Below are 19365 nucleotides of genomic sequence, written 5' to 3'. Positions count from 1 at the left end.
TGCTTTAGCGCGTCAATGAGTAAATACCTCTGGTACAGAAACAGAACTCTCTGGGTTTGAATTATTCACCGCTTTAAAAAGAAATCCTCATTGCCAGCTGAACTTGAGGAGTGAATGGTGCAGTATAGTTCTGTTCTAGGAGCTGAGATGTAGGCCAAAGACGGAGACGAAACAGGAAATAGATTAAGTGTTTCAGATTTGCACAAGGGGCAATAATGGACTCAATCCAATGCAATCCAGGATATCAGAACTCTCTGCGCCAAAGCTAAAAGTCATAAGACCCTTTAACCGTTAATGAAAACATACACCATCTTAATCACATCTATAGAACACAGAGGCCTCAGAACAGGCAGACAGCAGTAGCAATACAGAGATATAACATCTTCAGAAAAGACAGGAATGCCTATAGGGAGGTGTTGCTGTATATGTTCAGAGCCATTTTCCTCATATTTGATCTCATGTTAAATGTTTTTGAAGTGTTGTAGTTGAAAGTTCACCTGCCCCATCTAAAGCCTATTCTTTTGTGGTGCTGCTATATGCCATCAAGTGCTAAGTCAGTATTTGTATAATATGTGTTAGAGGTCGAACGATTATGATTTTTCAACGCTGATATCGATACTGATTATTGGAGGACCAAAAAAAGCCGATACCGATTAAATCGGACGATTTGTATATACACTGCTCAAAAAAATAAAGGGAACACTTAAACATCACAATGTAACTCCAAGTCAATCACACTTCTGTGAAATCAAACTGTCCACTTAGGAAGCAACACTGATTGACAATACATTTCACATGCTGTTGTGCAAATGGAATAGACAACAGGTGGAAATTATGGGCAATTAGCAAGACACCCCCAATAAAGGAGTGGTTCTGCAGGTGGTGACCACAGAGCACTTCTCAGTTCCTATGCTTCCTGGCTGATGTTTTGGTCACTTTTGAATGCTGGCGGTGCTTTCACTCTAGTGGTAGCATGAGACGGAGTCTACAACCCACACAAGTGGCTCAGGTAGTGCAGCTCATTTTTTGAGCAGTATATATATATATATAAAATGACAATTACAACAATACTGAATGAACACTTATTTTAACTTAATATAATACATCAATAAAAATCAATTTAGTCTCAAATAAATAATGAAACGTTCAATTTGGTTTAAATAATGCAAAAACAAAGTGTTGGAGAAGAAAGTAAAAGTGCAACATGTGCCATGTAAGAAAGCTAACGTTTAAGTTCCTTGTTCTGAACATGAGAACATATGAAAGCTGGTGGTTCCTTTTAACATGAGTCTTCAATATTCCCAGGTAAGAAGTTTTAGGTTGTAGTTATTATAGGACTATTTACAGTGCCTTGCGAAAGTATTCGGCCCCCTTGGCCTTTGTGACCTTTTGCCACATTTCAGGCTTCAAACATAAAGATATAGAACTGTATTTTTTTGTGAAGAATCAACAACAAGTGGGACACAATCATGAAGTGGAACGACATTTATTGGATATTTCAAACTTTTTTAACAAATCAAAAACTGAAAAATTGGGCGTGCAAAATTATTCAGCCCCTTTACTTTCAGTGCAGCAAACTGTCTCCAGAAGTTCAGTGAGGATCTCTGAATGATCCAATGTTGACCTAAATGACTAATGATGATAAATACAATCCACCTGTGTGTAATCAAGTCTCCGTATAAATGCACCTGCACTGTGATAGTCTCAGAGGTCCGTTAAAAGTGCAGAGAGCATCATGAAGAACAAGGAACACACCAGGCAGGTCAGAGATACTGTTGTGAAGAAGTTTAAAGCCGGATTTGGATACAAAAATATTTCCCAAGCTTTAAACATCCCAAGGAGCACTGTGCAAGCGATAATATTGAAATGGAAGGAGTATCAGACCACTGCAAATCTACCAAGACCTGGCCGTCCCTCTAAACTTTCAGCTCATACAAGGAGAAGACTGATCAGAGATGCAGCCAAGAGGCCCATGATCACTCTGGATGAACTGCAGAGATCTACAGCTGAGGTGGGAGACTCTGTCCATAGGACAACAATCAGTCGTATATTGCACAAATCTGGCCTTTATGGAAGAGTGGCAAGAAGAAAGCCATTTCTTAAAAATATCCATAAAAAGTGTCGGTTAAAGTTTGCCACAAGCCACCTGGGAGACACACCAAACATGTGGAAGAAGGTGCTCTGGTCAGATGAAACCAAAATTGAACTTTTTGGCAACAATGCAAAACGTTATGTTTGGCGTAAAAGCAACACAGCTGAACACACCATCCCCACTGTCAAACATGGTGGTGGCAGCATCATGGTTTGGGCCTGCTTTTCTTCAGCAGGGACAGGGAAGATGGATGGAGCCAAATACAGGACCATTCTGGAAGAAAACCTGATGGAGTCTGCAAAAGACCTGAGACTGGGACGGAGATTTGTCTTCCAACAAGACAATGATCCAAAACATAAAGCAAAATCTACAATGGAATGGTTCAAAAATAAACATATCCAGGTGTTAGAATGGCCAAGTCAAAGTCCAGACCTGAATCCAATCGAGAATCTGTGGATAGAACTGAAAACTGCTGTTCACAAATGCTCTCCATCCAACCTCACTGAACTCGAGCTGTTTTGCAAGGAGGAATGGGAAAAAATTTCAGTCTCTCGATGTGCAAAACTGATAGAGACATACCCCAAGCGACTTACAGCTGTAATCGCAGCAAAAGGTGGCGCTACAAAGTATTAACTTAAGGGGGCTGAATAATTTTGCACGCCCAATTTTTCAGTTTTTGATTTGTTAAAAAAGTTTGAAATATCCAATAAATGTCGTTCCACTTCATGATTGTGTCCCACTTGTTGTTGATTCTTCACAAAAAAATACAGTTTTATATCTTTATGTTTGAAGCCTGAAATGTGGCAGAAGGTCGCAAAGTTCAAGGGGGCCGAATACTTTCGCACGGCACTGTATGTGGGTGATTCCACACTCATGTCAGCACCCAAAGCCAGTGAGCTCACTGAAAATCTATATGAGGAGTTATAGTCAGTATCATAAATGGTGGCTTATTAATAAAATTGACTTAAATAAATCTAAAACTAAACGCATTGTATTTGGTTCAAAACATTCTCTAAGATTTAAACACCAGCTGGAGTTGTTAATTAAGGTTGTGACCATTGAGAAAATTGAGGAAGCTGAACTCCTAGGTATAACATTGGATGGTCAATTATCATTGGCAAGTCATATTTACACAGTCGTTGTGAAGATGGGGAGGGGTATGTCTGTTATAAAAAGAGGTTCTGTGTTTTTGACACAAAAATCAAATGTACTAGTTGTTCAGGCGCTGGTCTTGTCCCATCTTGATTACTATCTGGTAATATGGCCAAGGACAGCAAAGAAAGACCTAGCAAAGCTGCAGCTGGCTCAAAACAGAGCAGCATGCCTTTATCTACACATGCAGAACTAACATCCGCAACATGCATGCCAGTCTTTCCTGGTTGAGGGTTGACAAGATATTAACTGCTTCTCTTCTAGTATTTATGAGAAATATTAATGTGACAAAAATTCCAGATTGTCTGCATAAACAAAAAATTCAACTCAGTCATCCATTCATACACCACCTAACATGCCACTAGGGGTCTCTGCACAATTTTAAACAGAGCGATGATCGCATGGAACTCCATTCCATCTCCAACTTCTCAAGCAAACAGCATAATTACCTTTTTTTCATTATTAAAAAACAACTCATGGAACGGCGAGGACTGTGAAGGGACAAACACAAACACATTGTTTGTAAATCGTTGTATTTTACATTTCTGTGACTGTCCTTGTCTATCAATGTATCAGTGTTTTGTTACTTGTCATGTTCTGTGTTTAATTGTGGACCCCAGGAAGAGTAGCTGCTGCTTCTGCAAAAGCTAATGGGGATACTAATAAACAAATAAATCTCATAACCAAACATCAATATTAATTTAGACCATCATAACTATATGGGTCATTTGTAGCTTCAGGGGCAATATGTGGCCATCTATTTCCCAGTCAGTGTGTAATAACTTCCATTGCTTCAGTGTGTGTCTGTGACTGCAGCAAGTCAGGCTCAGCCAGAGCCAGTGGTACAGTATCAACTGGATATAACCTAAGGGAGGAAGGACGAGTAGAGGCTGGTAGAGGAAAGAGACTGGCACATGGAGAGAGAAGAGAGGAGAGAGAGAGAGAGAGAGAACAGACTCAGTGAGCATAGCCTTGCTATTGAGAAAGTCCGCAGTAGGCAGACCTGACTTAAGATCCCCACGTAAGGCTCTCCAGAGGGTAGTGAGGTCTGCACAACGCATCACCGGGGGCAAACTACCTGCCCTCCAGGACACCTACACCACCCGATGTCACAGGAAGGCCATAAAGATCATCAAGGACATCAACCACCCGAGCCACTGCCTGTTCACCCCGCTATCATCCAGAAGGCGAGGTCAGTACAGGTGCATCAAAGCTGGGACCGAGAGACTGAAAAACAGCTTCTATCTCAAGGCCATCAGACTGTTAAACAGCCACCACTAACACTGACACTGACTCAACTCCAGCCACTTTAATAATGGGAATTGATGGGAAATGACGTAAATATATCACTAGCCACTTTAAACAATGCTACCTTATATAAATGTTACTTACCCTACATTATTCATCTCTATGCATACGTATATACTGTACTCTATATCATCGACGGTATCCTTATGTAATACATGTATCACTAGCCACTTTATACTATACTATGCCACTTTTTTTACATACTCATCTCATTTGTACATACTGTACTCGATACCATCTACTGTATCTTGCCTATGCTGCTCTGTACCATCACTCATTCATATATCCTTATGTACATATTCTTTATCCCCTTACACTGTGTACAAGACAGTAGTTTTGGAATTGTTAGTTAGATTACTTGTTATTACTGCATTGTCGGAACTAGAAGCACAAGCATTTCGCTACACTCGCACTAACATCTGCTAACCATGTGTATGTGACAAATAAAATTTGATTTGATTTGATTTGACTTTCAAGAGAAGACCGGCTATGTGCACACGGCCCACAAAATTAGGTGGAAACTGAGCTGCACTTCCTAACCTCCTGCCAAATGTATGACCATATTAGAGATACATATTTCCCTCAGATTACACAGACCCACAAAGAATTCAAAAACAAATCCAATTTTGATAAACTCCCATATCTATTGGGTGAAATACCACAGTGTGCAATCACAGCAGCAATATTAGTGACCAGTTGCCACAAGAAAAGGGCAATTAGTGAAGAAAAAACACCATTGTAAATACAACCTATATTTATGTTTATTTATTTTCCCTTTTGTACTTTAACTATTTGCACATCATTACAACACTGTATATAGACAGATGACATTTGAAGTCTTTATTCTTTTTGAACTTTTGTGAGTGTAATGTTTACTGTTCATTTTTATTGTTTATTTCACTTTTGTTAATTATCTATTTCACTTGATTTGGCAATGTAAACATATGTTTCCCAATAAAGCCATTAAATTGAAAAAGAAATTGAATTGAGAGAGAGAGCAAGTCAGAGCCGAGCGGAGATCTGCAATAAGACGTGTGACAGAGGGAGTAAATATCCCAGTGCATAGTTAGCCAACTCAGCAAACAGACTGACAGCACTGGCCTTGCTATATACAGTACATCACCGGCCAGCAGCAGCAGAGATGCAGCTGGGGACAATGCACTAGCAGTTAGAGGGGTGTGCATGCCAGAGACAGAAGCTTGAAGGGCATGCACACACTTACAGCAGTGTGCACAAGCAGAGGATGTGCCTTTCGATTGTGCACTAGGAAAAAGGAGCAAGAGAATATGCTAAGGAAGTCAGGCTAAAGGAGTGTGCACAAGGAGAGCGGATCTATCAGGAGCGTGCAAGAAGAGAGAGGACCTATCAAGAGTGTGCATGAGGAGAGAGGGCCTATCAAGAGTGTGCATGAGGAGAGAGGTGCAATGCTAGAAGAGCATGCACATAGAAAGCAGTAGGTCAGGTATTATTAGAGGAGGATGTTGACATGTTGGTAGTCAGTGAATTAGCAGGTCAGGACAGGGTTGTCGGAGGTTTAGTGGGTTACGGCTTTGGTGTCTATATATACAGTAAGTACTGTGTCTTTATGTGTTATGTAAATTAGGGTTACAAAGGGTTAGGATGGGGCTGTATGAAGGGTTTGGTTCGTATATAAGTGTCTTCAGAAAGTATTCATAGCTCTGGACTTATTCCACATTATGTTGTGTTACAGCCTGAATTCAACATTTATTAAATAGTTATTATTTTCTCACCCATCTACACACAATACCCCATAATTACAAAGTGAAAACATGATTAAAAAAATAATTCCACTTTGACATTATGGGATGGATGTTGTGGGTAGGCTAGTGACAAAAGAAATCTAAATTAAATCAATTTTAAATGCAGGCCATTACACAACAAAATGTGGAAAAAGTCAAGGGGTGTGAATACTTTCTGAAGGCACTGATATATATATATACAGTGCATTGGGAAAGTATTCACACCCCTTAACAAAATTTGGAAAATGTTGTTTCGTAACAACCTTACTCGAAAATTTATTAAATTGTTTATTTTTCCTGGTACTGTATATACACACTACATGACCAAAAGTATATAGATACTAGAGGTCGACCGATTAAATCGGAATGACCGATTAATTAGGGCCGATTTCAAGTTTTTATAACAATTGAAATTGGCATTTTTGGGCGCCGATTTTGCCCATTAAAAAAAAAAAGTCAGCTAAGAACACATTCTTATTTTCAATGACGGCCTAGGAACGGTGGGTTAACTGCCTTGTTCAGGGGCAGAACGACCGATTTTCACTTTGTCAGCTCGGGGGATCCAATCTTGTGACCTTACAGTTAACTAGTCCAACGCTCTAACCACCTGCCTCTCATTGCACTCCACGAGGAGCACAGCGCTGGTTATGACTTCAAGCCTATCAGCCTAATGGCTGGTGTAACCGATGTGAAATGGCTAGCTAGTTAGCTGGGTGAGCGCTAATAGCGTTTCAAACGTCACTCGCTCAGACTTGGAGTAGTTATTCCCCTTGCTCTGCAAAGGCCGCGGCTTTTGTGGAGAGATGGGTAAACACTGCTTCGAGTGTGGCTGTTGTCGATGTGATCCTGTTTCGAGCCTAGGTAGGGGCAAGGGGAGGGACGGAAGCTATACTGTTACACTGGCAATACTATAGTGCCTATAAGAACATCCAATAGTCAAAGGTATATGAAATACAAGTGGTATAGAGAGAAATAGTCCTATACATACTATATTAACTACAACCTAAAACCTCTTACCTTGGAATATTGAAGTTATGTTAAAAGGAACCACCAACTGTCTCATGTGCTGAGCAAGGAACTCAAACGTTAGCTTTTTTACATGGCACATATTGCACTTTTACTTCAACACTTTGTTTTTGCATTATTTAAACCAAATTGAACATGCTTCATTATTTATTTGAGGCTAAATTGATTTTTATTGATGTATTATATTAAGTTAAAATAAGTGTTAATTCAGTATTGTTGTAAGTGTTATTATTCCAAATAAAAAAACGTTTATTTAATTTTGTTTAATTATTATATTATATATATTATATATATATATACACACAGTGCCTTGCGAAAGTATTCGGCCCCCTTGAACTTTGCGACCTTTTGCCACATTTCAGGCTTCAAACATAAAGATATAAAACTGTATTTTTTTGTGAAGAATCAACAACAAGTGGGACACAATCATGAAGTGGAACGACATTTATTGGATATTTCAAACTTTTTTAACAAATCAAAAACTGAAAAATTGTGCGTGCAGAATTATTCAGCCCCTTTACTTTCATTGCAGCAAACTCTCTCCAGAAGTTCAGTGAGGATCTCTGAATGATCCAATGTTGACCTAAATGACTACGGATGATAAATACAATCCACCTGTGTGTAATCAAGTCTCCGTATAAATGCACCTGCACTGTGATAGTCTCAGAGGTCCGTTAAAAGCGCAGAGAGCATCATGAAGAACAAGGAACACACCAGGCAGGTCCGAGATACTGTTGTGAAGAAGTTTAAAGAAGTTTAAAGCCGGATTTGGATACAAAAAGATTTCCAAAGCTTTAAACATCCCAAGGAGCACTGTGCAAGTGATAATATTGAAATGGAAGGAGTATCAGACCACTGCAAATCTACCAAGACCTGGCCGTCCCTCAACTTTCAGCTCATACATGGAGAAGACTGATCAGAGATGCAGCCAAGAGGCCCATGATCACTCTGGATGAACTGCAGAGATCTACAGCTGAGGTGGGAGACTCTGTCCATAGGACAACAATCAGTCGTATATTGCACAAATCTGGCCTTTATGGAAGAGTGGCAAGAAGAAAGCCATTTCTTAAAGATATCCATAAAAAGTGTTGTTTAAAGTTTGCCACAAGCCACCTGGGAGACACACTAAACATGTGGAAGAAGGTGCTCTGGTCAGATGAAACCAAAATTGAACTTTTTGGCAACAATGCAAAACGTTATGTTTGGCGTAAAAGCAACACAGCTGAACACACCATCCCCACTGTCAAACATGGTGGTGGCAGCATCATGGTTTGGGCCTGCTTTTCTTCAGCAGGGACAGGGAAGATGGTTAAAATTGATGGGAAGATGGATGGAGCCAAATACAGGACCATTCTGGAAGAAAACCTGATGGAGTCTGCAAAAGACCTGAGACTGGGACGGAGATTTGTCTTCCAACAAGACAATGATCCAAAACATAAAGCAAAATCTACAATGGAATGGTTCAAAAATAAACATATCCAGGTGTTAGAATGGCCAAGTCAAAGTCCAGACCTGAATCCAATCGAGAATCTGTGGATAGAACTGAAAACTGCTGTTCACAAATGCTCTCCATCCAACCTCACTGAACTCGAGCTGTTTTGCAAGGAGGAATGGGAAAAAATTTCAGTCTCTCGATGTGCAAAACTGATAGAGACATACCCCAAGCGACTTACAGCTGTAATCGCAGCAAAAGGTGGCGCTACAAAGTATTAACTTAAGGGGGCTGAATAATTTTGCACGCCCAATTTTTCAGTTTTTGATTTGTTAAAGTTTGAAATATCCAATAAATGTCGTTCCACTTCATGATTGTGTCCCACTTGTGGTTGATTCTTCACAAAAAAATACAGTTTTATATCTTTATGTTTGAAGCCTGAAATGTGGCAGAAGGTCGCAAAGTTCAAGGGGGCCGAATACTTTCGCAAGGCACTGTATATATATATATATATATATATTTAATTTTTTTAAATCGGTATCTGCTTTTTTTTGGTGCTCCAATAATCGGTATTGGCGTTGAAAAATCCTAATCGGTCGACCTCTAGTAGATAGTGGGGCAAAAAAGTATTTAAAGAAGAGGTCTGTGAGAGCCAGAAATCTTGCTTGTTTGTAGGTGACCAAATACTTATTTTCCACCATAATTTGCAAATAAATTCATAAAAAATCCTACAATGTGATTTTCTGGAATTTTTTTCTCATTTTGTCTGTCATAGTTGAAGTGTACCTATGATGAAAATTACAGGCCTCTCATCTTTTTAAGTGGGAGGATTTGCACAATTGGTGGCTGACTAAATACTTTTTTGCCCCACTGTACCTGCTCATATTACATCTCATTCCAAAATCATGGGCATTAATATGGAGTTGGTGCCCCCTTCGCTGCTATAACAGCCTCTAATCTTCTAAGAAGGTTTTCCACCCCTATACATTGCTGACGGGACTTGCTTCCATTCAGCCAGAAGAGCATTAGTGAGGTCACGCACTAAAGTTAGGCGATTAAGCCTGGCTCGCAGTCGGCTTTCCAATTAATCCCAAAGGTGTTCAATGGGGTTGAGGTCAGGGCTCTGTGTAGGTCAGTCAAGTTCTTCCACACAGATCTTGACAAACCATGTGTATGAAGTCACCACAATAATAATAAACAAGCAACTTTTGCTAGTCCCCACAAGGTCAAATACTATTCTAGGGGGTTAAGGGTTACAGTTAGGCTTATGGTTAGGTTTAGGAGCTAGGTCTACTGTAGGTTTAGGGTTAAGGTTAGGTTTTAAGTTAAAGGTTAGGGTAAGGAGCTAGGGTTAGTTTTAGGTTCAGGGCTAGGGAAAATATTATTTTGAATGGGACTTAAGGTTATTTATACAAGACTGTGTGTGTGCGCACACACACACACGTGTAAGCACACACACGTGTAAGCGTGTCTGCACATATGCATGTGTGCACGTGCGTAACAGGTGGCTGACAACGTGGCAGACACCTTGCGGGCTTGCTTTAATGTAATTGTAAAATGCTGCCCAACACCACTAAACAGGGATTTAAACACTGACTGGGGCACAGAAAACAATGACTGTAGGATTAACCTCTTAGGCTGGGAGATGGGACCTTAGTAACACTGCATCATTAACGCATGATGGACCACTTTAAAACGGAAAGGTTGCACGATATATATTCCACAAATCTAACAGCATAGATTGATTATGTTCGATCTAAACGGTCTTTATGCAAAAGTTTATACAAATATATATAATTATACACTTCAATAGCTACAGGACTAGCTACAGAAGTCTTGCAGGTAGACCACTTTTAACCCTTCAAGAAATGATTATGTGGCCTAGATCCTGGTATTGGAGGTAATTCTGGTGCGTTGTAAAGATAATTTCCTTTGTGTCGTAGCAGAACCCGTCAATAGCTTATTTCTATAAGGAAATAATTTAATATGTTTGTGTATGCGTGTTCGAGAGCAAGAGAGAGCGAGAGAAACTGAGCAGGAGAGAAACTGAGCGAAACTGAGCAGGAGAGACACTGAGTGGGAGAGACACTGAGCGGGAGAGAGAGGGAGAGAAACTGAGAGGGAGAGAAACTCTCTATTTAGCAGGAGAGAAACTGAGCGGGAGAGAAACTCTACTGAGCAGGAGAGAAACTGAGCGGGAGAGAGAGGGAGAGAAACTGAGCGGGAGAGAAACTCTACTGAGCAGGAGAGAAACTGAGCGGGAGAGAGAGGGAGAGAAACTGAGCAGGAGAGAAACAGAGGGAGAGAAACTGATATATACTGTAGAATAGAACAGCAAACAGAGCAAGATGTCTCAGAACTGATAGGAGCTGATCACCAACTGACAAAACACGTAGAGACAGAGCAGTGCACAGTGAATACTAGAACCCTCCATTCTCTGACTGCGACTCGGCTATACATACAGTAGCAACGTCTGCTAGTTAGCGGTCAATTCAGTTTCTTTGCAGCTAATTCAGGAAGTAAATTGGAAATGGCTTTGAAAACCAGGCAAAAAAAAAAACGATAACACCATCTTTATGCTTGAGTGGCTATTTATTTTTGTCCAGTGACCCCCAAAGCAAAGGTAGCCCGTTACATATCCCCAACCCAAGCAACACTTGATAAGTATTGGTAAAATTGGTTACAGATGGACAGCTGTGACTTGTAGATAGCAAAATAGTTGTGAAGAGATGTGCCATTGAATTGGTACATGGTTTGTGAACTGATACACAAGACAACGCTGGATTCAAAACCTTTCAGTTTAACTGATTATACAAAATTCTTGCAATCAATAAAATGTTATATATACACACACACATGTATATGGGGTATAGAACAATCCCAGCTCTGCAGATTTTGCTGCGAAGAGACAGAATCATTAGATCATTTTTTTTGGTACTGTCCATATGTAGCTTGTTTTTGGTCGCAGGTTCAAGAATGGCTGAATAATTGCAACATTTACCTGGGGCTAACTCTGCAAATAGCACTGCTAGGTGATTTAAAAAGTCATAGTCAATCGATCAATAACAATTATACTCATAACAAAAATGTTTCTTTAATTTACAATATGTAGAATCTATGAGAATAGAAAGGTTCTGAAAAACAAACAAAAGATAACTATTGTAAACTATACTGTGTCTGTGAAAATATATACAGTACGTACATATAAGACGGAACTAGAAGCATAAGTCTTGTTGTCCATTAGTTTACTCCAATTTGGGGAGGGGTGGTAGGGTTAGGAGAAAATATATAAGAAAATTGTGGAATAATAGTGAAGATATCAAAACTATGAAATCATGTAGTAACCCAAAAACACCATTTGCCTTGATGACTGCCTTAGAGTGTGCAAAGCTTTCTCTCAACCAGATTCACCTGGAATGATTTTCCAAAAGTCTTGAAGGAGTTCCCACATATGCTGAGCACTTGTTGGCTGCTTTTCCTTCACTCTGCAGTCCAACTTGGGTTGAGGTCGGGTGATTGTGAAGGCGAGATCATCTGATGCAGCACCATCACTCTCCTTCTTGGTCAAATAGCCCTTACAGAGCCTGGAGGTGTGTTTTGGGTCATTGTCCTGTTGAAAAACAAATGATAGTGGGACTAAGTGCAAACCAGATGGGATGGCGTATCGCTGCAATATGCTGTGGTAGCCATGCTGGTTAACTGTGCCTTGAATTCTAAATAAATCACAGACAGTGTCACCAGCAAAGCACCCCCACACCTACTCCTCCATGCTTCACGGTGGGAACCACACATGCAGAGATCTTCCGTTCACCTACTCTGCTTCTCACAAAGACACGGGTTTGGAACCAAAAATAACTTATCCTCTGCAGCAGAGGTAACTATGGGTCTTCCTTTCCTGTGGCGGTCCCCATGAGAGCCAGTTTCTTCATAGCGCTTGATGGTTTTGCAACTGCACTTGAAGAAACTTTCAAAGTTTTTGAAATGTTCTGCATTGACTGACCTTTATGTCATAAAGTAATGATGGACTGTCGTTTCTCTGCTTATTTGAGCTGTTCTTGACATAATACGGACTTGGTCTTTTACCAAATATGTCTATCCCCTACCTCGTCACAACACAACTGAATTGCTCAAACGCATTAAGGAAAGAAATTCCACAAATTAACAAAGCACACCTGTTAATTGAAATGCATTCCAGGTAAAACTACCTCATGAAACTGGTTGAGAGAATGACAAGAGTGTGCACAGCTGTCATCGAGACAAAGGGTGGCGACTTTGAAGAAACTCAAATATAAAATATATTTTGGTTTCTTTAACACTTTTTTTGGTTACAACATTATTCCATATGTGTTATTTCATAGTTTTGATATCTTCACTAATATTATACAAGGTAGAAAATAGTAAAAAATAAAGAAAAACCCTTGAATGAGTAGATGTGTCCAAAATTCTGACTGGTACTGTTTATTTACAAAAATATATTTTTGGGGGATTGGAAATTATGCAGATAATTACATTGTGGCTTCCATCAATCTGCAATATTCAATCTGATCTACCCCCACCAAAAAAATAAAACCTTGATGAGTACGTATTTTTCAAATGGTAAACTGTGTGTGTGTGTGTTTGTGGTACCAGACAGGCCTAATTAAATGCACAGCTGTTTGTTGCTAAGCCGGTTACCAGGGGCTTTAAGGCACAGAGGACCCGGCTTTACCCCTCTTCACTGCCTCCTCCTCTACCGCACCTCTCTTCACCCATCCTCATCTATCTCACCACTCTTAACCATTGACCTCTACCTCACCCATCCCCTTCTTCCTCACCCCTCACCCATCCTCCTCCTCTACCTCATCCCACTTCACCCTCTGCCTAACCCCTCTTCACCCTCACCCATCCCCTTTACCTCCATTACCTCACCGTCTCCTCTTGCCCAGGATCTACTAGATTTGTTTTACCTAGCAAGACATATAATAGGAAAGATACAGAAACGGATGTAGGGACATACGGCCAAGAGAGCAAGGGTTGAGTGTTTCAAGATAGTTATTTTGGGTCCAAACTGCTGCAGAAGACTCTTGATTTACCACCACCAGCTGTCCTACTAGGCACCACAACACCAAGTCCATGTTTTTCTGGGAGATGCAGCTCTCTCCCTACATGAGAAACTGAGTCACCCTTATCCAGATATGTTGATAATAGAATGTTGGAATCAATTTTTCTGTTTCTAATTTCCCTTGTTACTGTATAGATGTATGCATATCTGTATGAGAAATGCCATTTTATTAAGGCTTTTGGAATATGGTTCTGGATTTTTTTTTCTTTTTTTTTAACCAAATAGGCTATATTTTATATCTAACATATATTCTTATTATCTCTCATTCACAGGTGTCCATCTCAATTATCCTGGGCGTACCTACAACTACCGCCACTCTTGTTGTCATAGAGAATGCATTCGGCATCATGGCTGCAAGGATGAGGACTCTTGTTCGGCTAATCGAGTGTACCCCTGAAAAGGCTAAAGACAGTCTGAAGGCTTGTCTAGCCTTCCACAACTACCTGTCCTCCACAGATGAAACTCATGAACCGAAACGCAAGATAAGTGTCTCCCGCTTTTGGGGACACTCCCCTCCCTTCTGGCAACTACCAACCTGGAGAGTGGAAGTGGGTTGTGGCCAGGGGACAACAATCCTCAAGAGCCAGGCAGACTCTCCCGTGCCAGGGCGACACAGCTTGCAAGCGAAACAAGAAACAAGCTCAGGGATGTCTTCTCCCCTCCGCATGTGTGCAAAAAGACATGGTTAGGAGAGGACAACTCAACCCATGACCAGCCAATCATGCAGAATAGGACTTTGTTTGACCTGCTCTCACACACACCCCTTGGAGGCACACATTCTTTGTGTGCACTGTGAACCAAAGTATTTCGTACTAAAATGTAGTTTTAATCTTGTTAATTAATTTTTTAACCACATTTTTATGATGTCTGTGTGCGTTAATTTAGATTGAACTACACCACACAAAAGAGCCTGTAAGGTCTGCAGCACATAGCTCTTCTCAACATTGTCAGTACTTGATTATCAAATAGAATGCATTGAAACACCTTGTATCGAGATGAAGAAACAGAGCTTTTTCAGCACACAAAAAAATAAACCTTATTCTTGCATCTGGGCTCTGAAAGTAAACCACAATACAACAGTGCCTGCTAAGAACAGACATGTAAACAACACATCATTGAAATATCATTAAAGTGTCAGACAAATGGAATTATTTGAAGAATAGTACAAATGTGTCTGTGAAAAACAGACACGCAAACAACAAGTGCAAACAACAAGACAAGTGTCTATGGAATAAAATTGTCTAGAGTCTGACTCCTGAGATGTCTGAACAACAAGTTGTTCATTTCACTGTGGTCCCAGTCGTTCGGTCCATGTCTTCTTGAAGTCATGCACAAATTCATGCAGCTGGTGATCGAATTCCAACCAGAGTTTTGCCAATAGTTCATCCATGAAATCAGCTATAGGTGCCAGGGCCCTGTGGAGAGGATGAGAAGAGGGGGGACATGTTAGGAGTGTCTGTGGCGAGCAGTGTGTATGGTGAGGAGAGGAGGAAAAAAAGGACAACAAAAGAAAGGAAAGGATATCAGAATAAAGGAGGAGAGTCTGAAATGATTTACCTCTGGGTGGTTCAATGCATGACGTTCTCCAGATCTTGAGATCGGTCTTTGCAACGCCTTTACGAGTGATGTGTCTGAGTCTGCAGCTCTTTTCTCCCTTCTTCTCACATTCCTGCTACTACTGCTGCTGCTCTGTGGCATTGGTGAGGAGCAAGCCAGTGGAGTAGGTATTGGAGGTGGGCTCAGGATAGGGTTTCCCAGGTCCTTCATAGAGATGGTTTTCCATTCTGCACTGCAGCTCAGTGCGGGAGATGGGCTGGGGGTTAATGACCAGTCAGTGCTGGGGAGCAGAGAACAAAACCTGGTGCTGTCCCCATTCACTGGTGTTTGTGCCTTGGAAAATAAAAAAAGTAGAGTGCTTTTTAGTTCACATAATCAAACCATCCAAAACAACCAATGAACAACATATCAAATATCATTAACCAAGACTAAAATGGACTATAATGTTGCAAATGTTTGAGCAGAGTTGAGTTGGCCTAGCTAGACATTTGCAACATTTTAGCTAGCTGGACCTTGATACCGAAATTTGACTTAGGTGTTACCAATGTGGGAAGCTTATGATTTTCTTTCTCTGACAAAATTATGTTTCATCAAAAAGTTGTTAAGATCTTTAGTTTAATTGGTTGGCTTGCTTGCTTTCTCTACATGAGTATGCTGCTAAGCTAGAGCTAGCTGGCTGGGTTTAGTTCGCAAACATGGCTACTCTTTTCCTCAACTACAATAGAAAATACAACATACCTCATTCTCTGGTGAAGTTGGCATGTTGCTTTCCGTCTTGCTTACTTCTGTCCCTCCTTGGCTAAGAAACGCTTGAAGTTGTCGTTCGCCATGTTGAATCACACTGAGTTTTCGGACTAAATCGAGAAAAAACTCGCGCCACCCCTACAGTTGACCAATCGCCAACGAAGGGGTGTAGACTTCGGCTATCAAACTTCGGCTTGCTTCGTCAAAACATTGTGTGCACGAACAGATTAACAAAACCCTTAACGAAGACCAAAACTAACCAAAATATCACAAAATGTCTTTATAATATATGCACAAGAAGAAACTAGGAGAGGATGAAAATAGAGAGGGAGGACTAGAAGGACATCAAAAGGTATTGAGAAAATAAAGAGCGACGGTAGACGTGGAGAGTGGAGGATTAGGTTGAGCCTACATTTTTCTGTGTTTGGGCTAAGGTAAGGTTGAGGGAAAGGGATGGGTGAGTGAACTTCACACTTGATAATTAGATTTAGTGACTTGGATAATTCCCATTATATTAATGAAAACCGGCTTATGAAATATTTAAAGCCTGCCTGTGTCCCCGGCGGGTGGGCGCAGGCATGCTGGTGTGGAGCAGGGAAAGTAGTGAGGCGAACCAGAGGGGCGACATGTGCAAAACGTTTCAGTAAATCAATAATGCATTAAGTCCCACCACGCCCCACACCATAGTCCTACAATGGTGATACATGCTTACAAGCGACACAAATATACAGATGAAGTACACACACAACAAGCAAGTGCTCACTAACACACATACAACCCCCCACCCCCCCCCCAAAAAAAGCCTGCAGACACTCGGCCCTCCGTGGAATGAGTTTGACACCTCTAGTTTACAGTGATTGACGGACTATAGAGTGGAGGGTTTACAGTGATTATGTAAACCACAGGGAGACTCTCTGGAGCTCTCCATCAGTCTGTCCCCAAGCGCTGAGCCTGTTACAAACAAAATAAGTGTGTGTGTTCAAAATAAGAGTAAAAGATGCCTTTGTGTTTTCTCCAAACAGGTCTGAAGTGGGTAATCAGGACTCTGTTTTGTTTGTGTGTTAGGGGGGGGGGGGGGGTACTGTGTGGTTGTCAGTGGAGGCTGCTGAGGGGAGGACGGAGCAAATGGAATGGCATCAAATAGGTGTTAGATGTATTTGATACCATTCCACTAATACTCCAGCCATTACCATGAGCCTGTCCTTCCCAATTAAGGTGCCACCAACCTCCTGCAGTGTATGTGAGTGTTTGCTACAGTCAGGTTACTGTGTCCTAACATGTGGCTGCTGTTCTTGGATGGTGTGAAAGATACTTTGGGACAAAGCCTGAGGTGTTGTGGTGGAAAATACATTGTGAAATTCACAACACAACCTGAACATTCACGTAAATATTGTTTTCCCCAATGTGTTTATACATCTAAATTTTCATCATTTTTTCCTGAGGTGAGTCTCACCGGTTTGGGCATCTTTGTCCTCTCTCCAGCCTTGCCCTTCTGCTGAGAAAATGCAAAGAAATCGTCCTCCGTCTCGTTGACTCGCCCTGGGCTCCACTGCCTGTAGGAGAGAGCAGATAATAATAACTTAACACTATAAATAACAAAGAAAAGTACAGATCAGTTACCATTAACACAGAGAAAGAAAAAAATGATCTAACATCAATGTCAGTGATAATTGACAGTTCAGGATAACAAAACTTGTGTAAAAAAACATCAAATCAAATTTATTGATATAGCCCTTCTTACATCAGCTGATATCTCAAAGTGCTGTACAGAAACCCAGCCTAAAACCCCAAACAGCAAGCAATGCAGGTGAAGAAGCACGGTGGCTAGGAAAAACTCCCTAGAAAGGCCAAAAGTAGGAAGAACCCTAGAGAGGAACCAGGCTAGGAGGGGTGGCAAGTCCTCTTCCGGCTGTGCCGGGTGGAGATTATAACAGAACATGGCAAAGATGTTCAAATGTTCATAAATGACCAGCATGGTCAAATAATAATAATCACAGTAGTTGTCGAGGGTGCAGCAAGTCAGCACCTCAGGAGTAAATGTCAGCCAATCATTAAGAGTATCTCTACAATACTGTCTCTAGAGAGTTGAAAACAGCAGGTCTGGGACAGGTGGCACGTCCGGTGAACAGGTCAGGGTTCCATAGCCGCAGGCAGAACAGTTGAAACTGGAGCAGCAGCACGGCCAGGTGGACTGGGGACAGCAAGGAGTCATCATGCCAGGAAGTCCTGAGGCATGGTCCTAGAGCTCAGGTCCTCCGAGAAAGAAAGAGAATTAGAGAGAGCATACTTAAATTCGCACAGGACACCGGATAAGACAGGAGAAGTACTCCAGATATAACAGACTGACCCTAGCCCCCCGACACAAACTACTGAAGCATAAATACTGGAGGCTGAGACAGGAGGGGTCAGGAGACACTGTGGCCCCATCCGATGATAACCCCGGACATGGCCAAACAGGCAGGATATAACCCCACCCACTTTGCCAAAGCACAGCCCCCACACCACTAGAGGGATATCTTCAACCACCAACTTACCATCCTGAGACAAGGCCGAGTATAGCCCACAAAGATCTCCGCCACGTCACAACCCAATGGGGGGCGCCAACCCAGACAGGAAGGCCACGTCAGTGACTCAACCCACTCAAGTGACGCACCCCTCCTAGGGACGGCATGGAAGAGCACCAGTAAGCCAGTGACTCAGCCCTTGTAATAGGGTTAGAGGCAGAGAATCCCAGTGGAGAGAGGGGAACCAGCCAGGCAGAGACAGCAAGGGCCAGACTACAGTCAATCATAGGACCTACTGAAGAGATGAGTCTTCAATAAAGACCTAAAGGTTGAGACTGAGTCTGCGTCTCTCACATGGATAGGCAGAACATTCCATAAAAATGGAGCTCTATGGGAGAAGGCCTTGCCTCCAGCTGTTTGCTTAGAAATTCTAAGGACAATTAGGAGGCCTGCGTCTTGTGACCGTAGCGTACATGTAGGTATGTACGGCAGGACCAAATCGGAGAGATAGGTAGAAGCAAGCCCATGTAACGATTTGTAGGTTAGCAGTAAAACCTTGAAATCAGCCCTTGCCAAAACAGGAAGCCAGTGTAGGGAGGCTAACACTGGAGTAATATGATCAAATTTTGGGGTTCTAGTCAGGATTCTAGCAGCCATATTTATTACTAACTGAAGTTTATTTAGTGCTT

General features: G+C 41.4%; 1 protein-coding gene and 1 long non-coding RNA gene across 3 annotated transcripts in view; both read right to left on the bottom strand.

Annotated features, from left to right (window-relative positions):
- Positions 1–19365, bottom strand: part of LOC110520426 (radixin) — a 59703-nt gene that overhangs the window by 23446 nt on the left and 16892 nt on the right. For both annotated transcript variants that reach the window (XM_036974985.1, XM_036974986.1), the window contains exon 2: positions 17626–17725. In XM_036974985.1, the coding sequence (XP_036830880.1) occupies positions 17626–17637 (12 nt within the window). In that variant the 5' untranslated portion in view covers positions 17638–17725. The remainder of the gene's footprint in view (positions 1–17625; positions 17726–19365) is intronic.
- Positions 13180–16971, bottom strand: LOC110520428. Its single transcript, XR_002472978.2, has 3 exons — positions 16167–16971; positions 15429–15761; positions 13180–15286 (listed from the first exon to the last, which is right to left on the bottom strand). It is a non-coding gene; the product is annotated as an uncharacterized LOC110520428 (long non-coding RNA).

The sequence above is a fragment of the Oncorhynchus mykiss genome, chromosome 3, assembly GCF_013265735.2.
Source record: "Oncorhynchus mykiss isolate Arlee chromosome 3, USDA_OmykA_1.1, whole genome shotgun sequence".
NCBI classification, from domain to species: Eukaryota; Metazoa; Chordata; class Actinopteri; order Salmoniformes; family Salmonidae; genus Oncorhynchus; species Oncorhynchus mykiss.
This window is presented reverse-complemented; position numbering and strand designations above follow the sequence as displayed.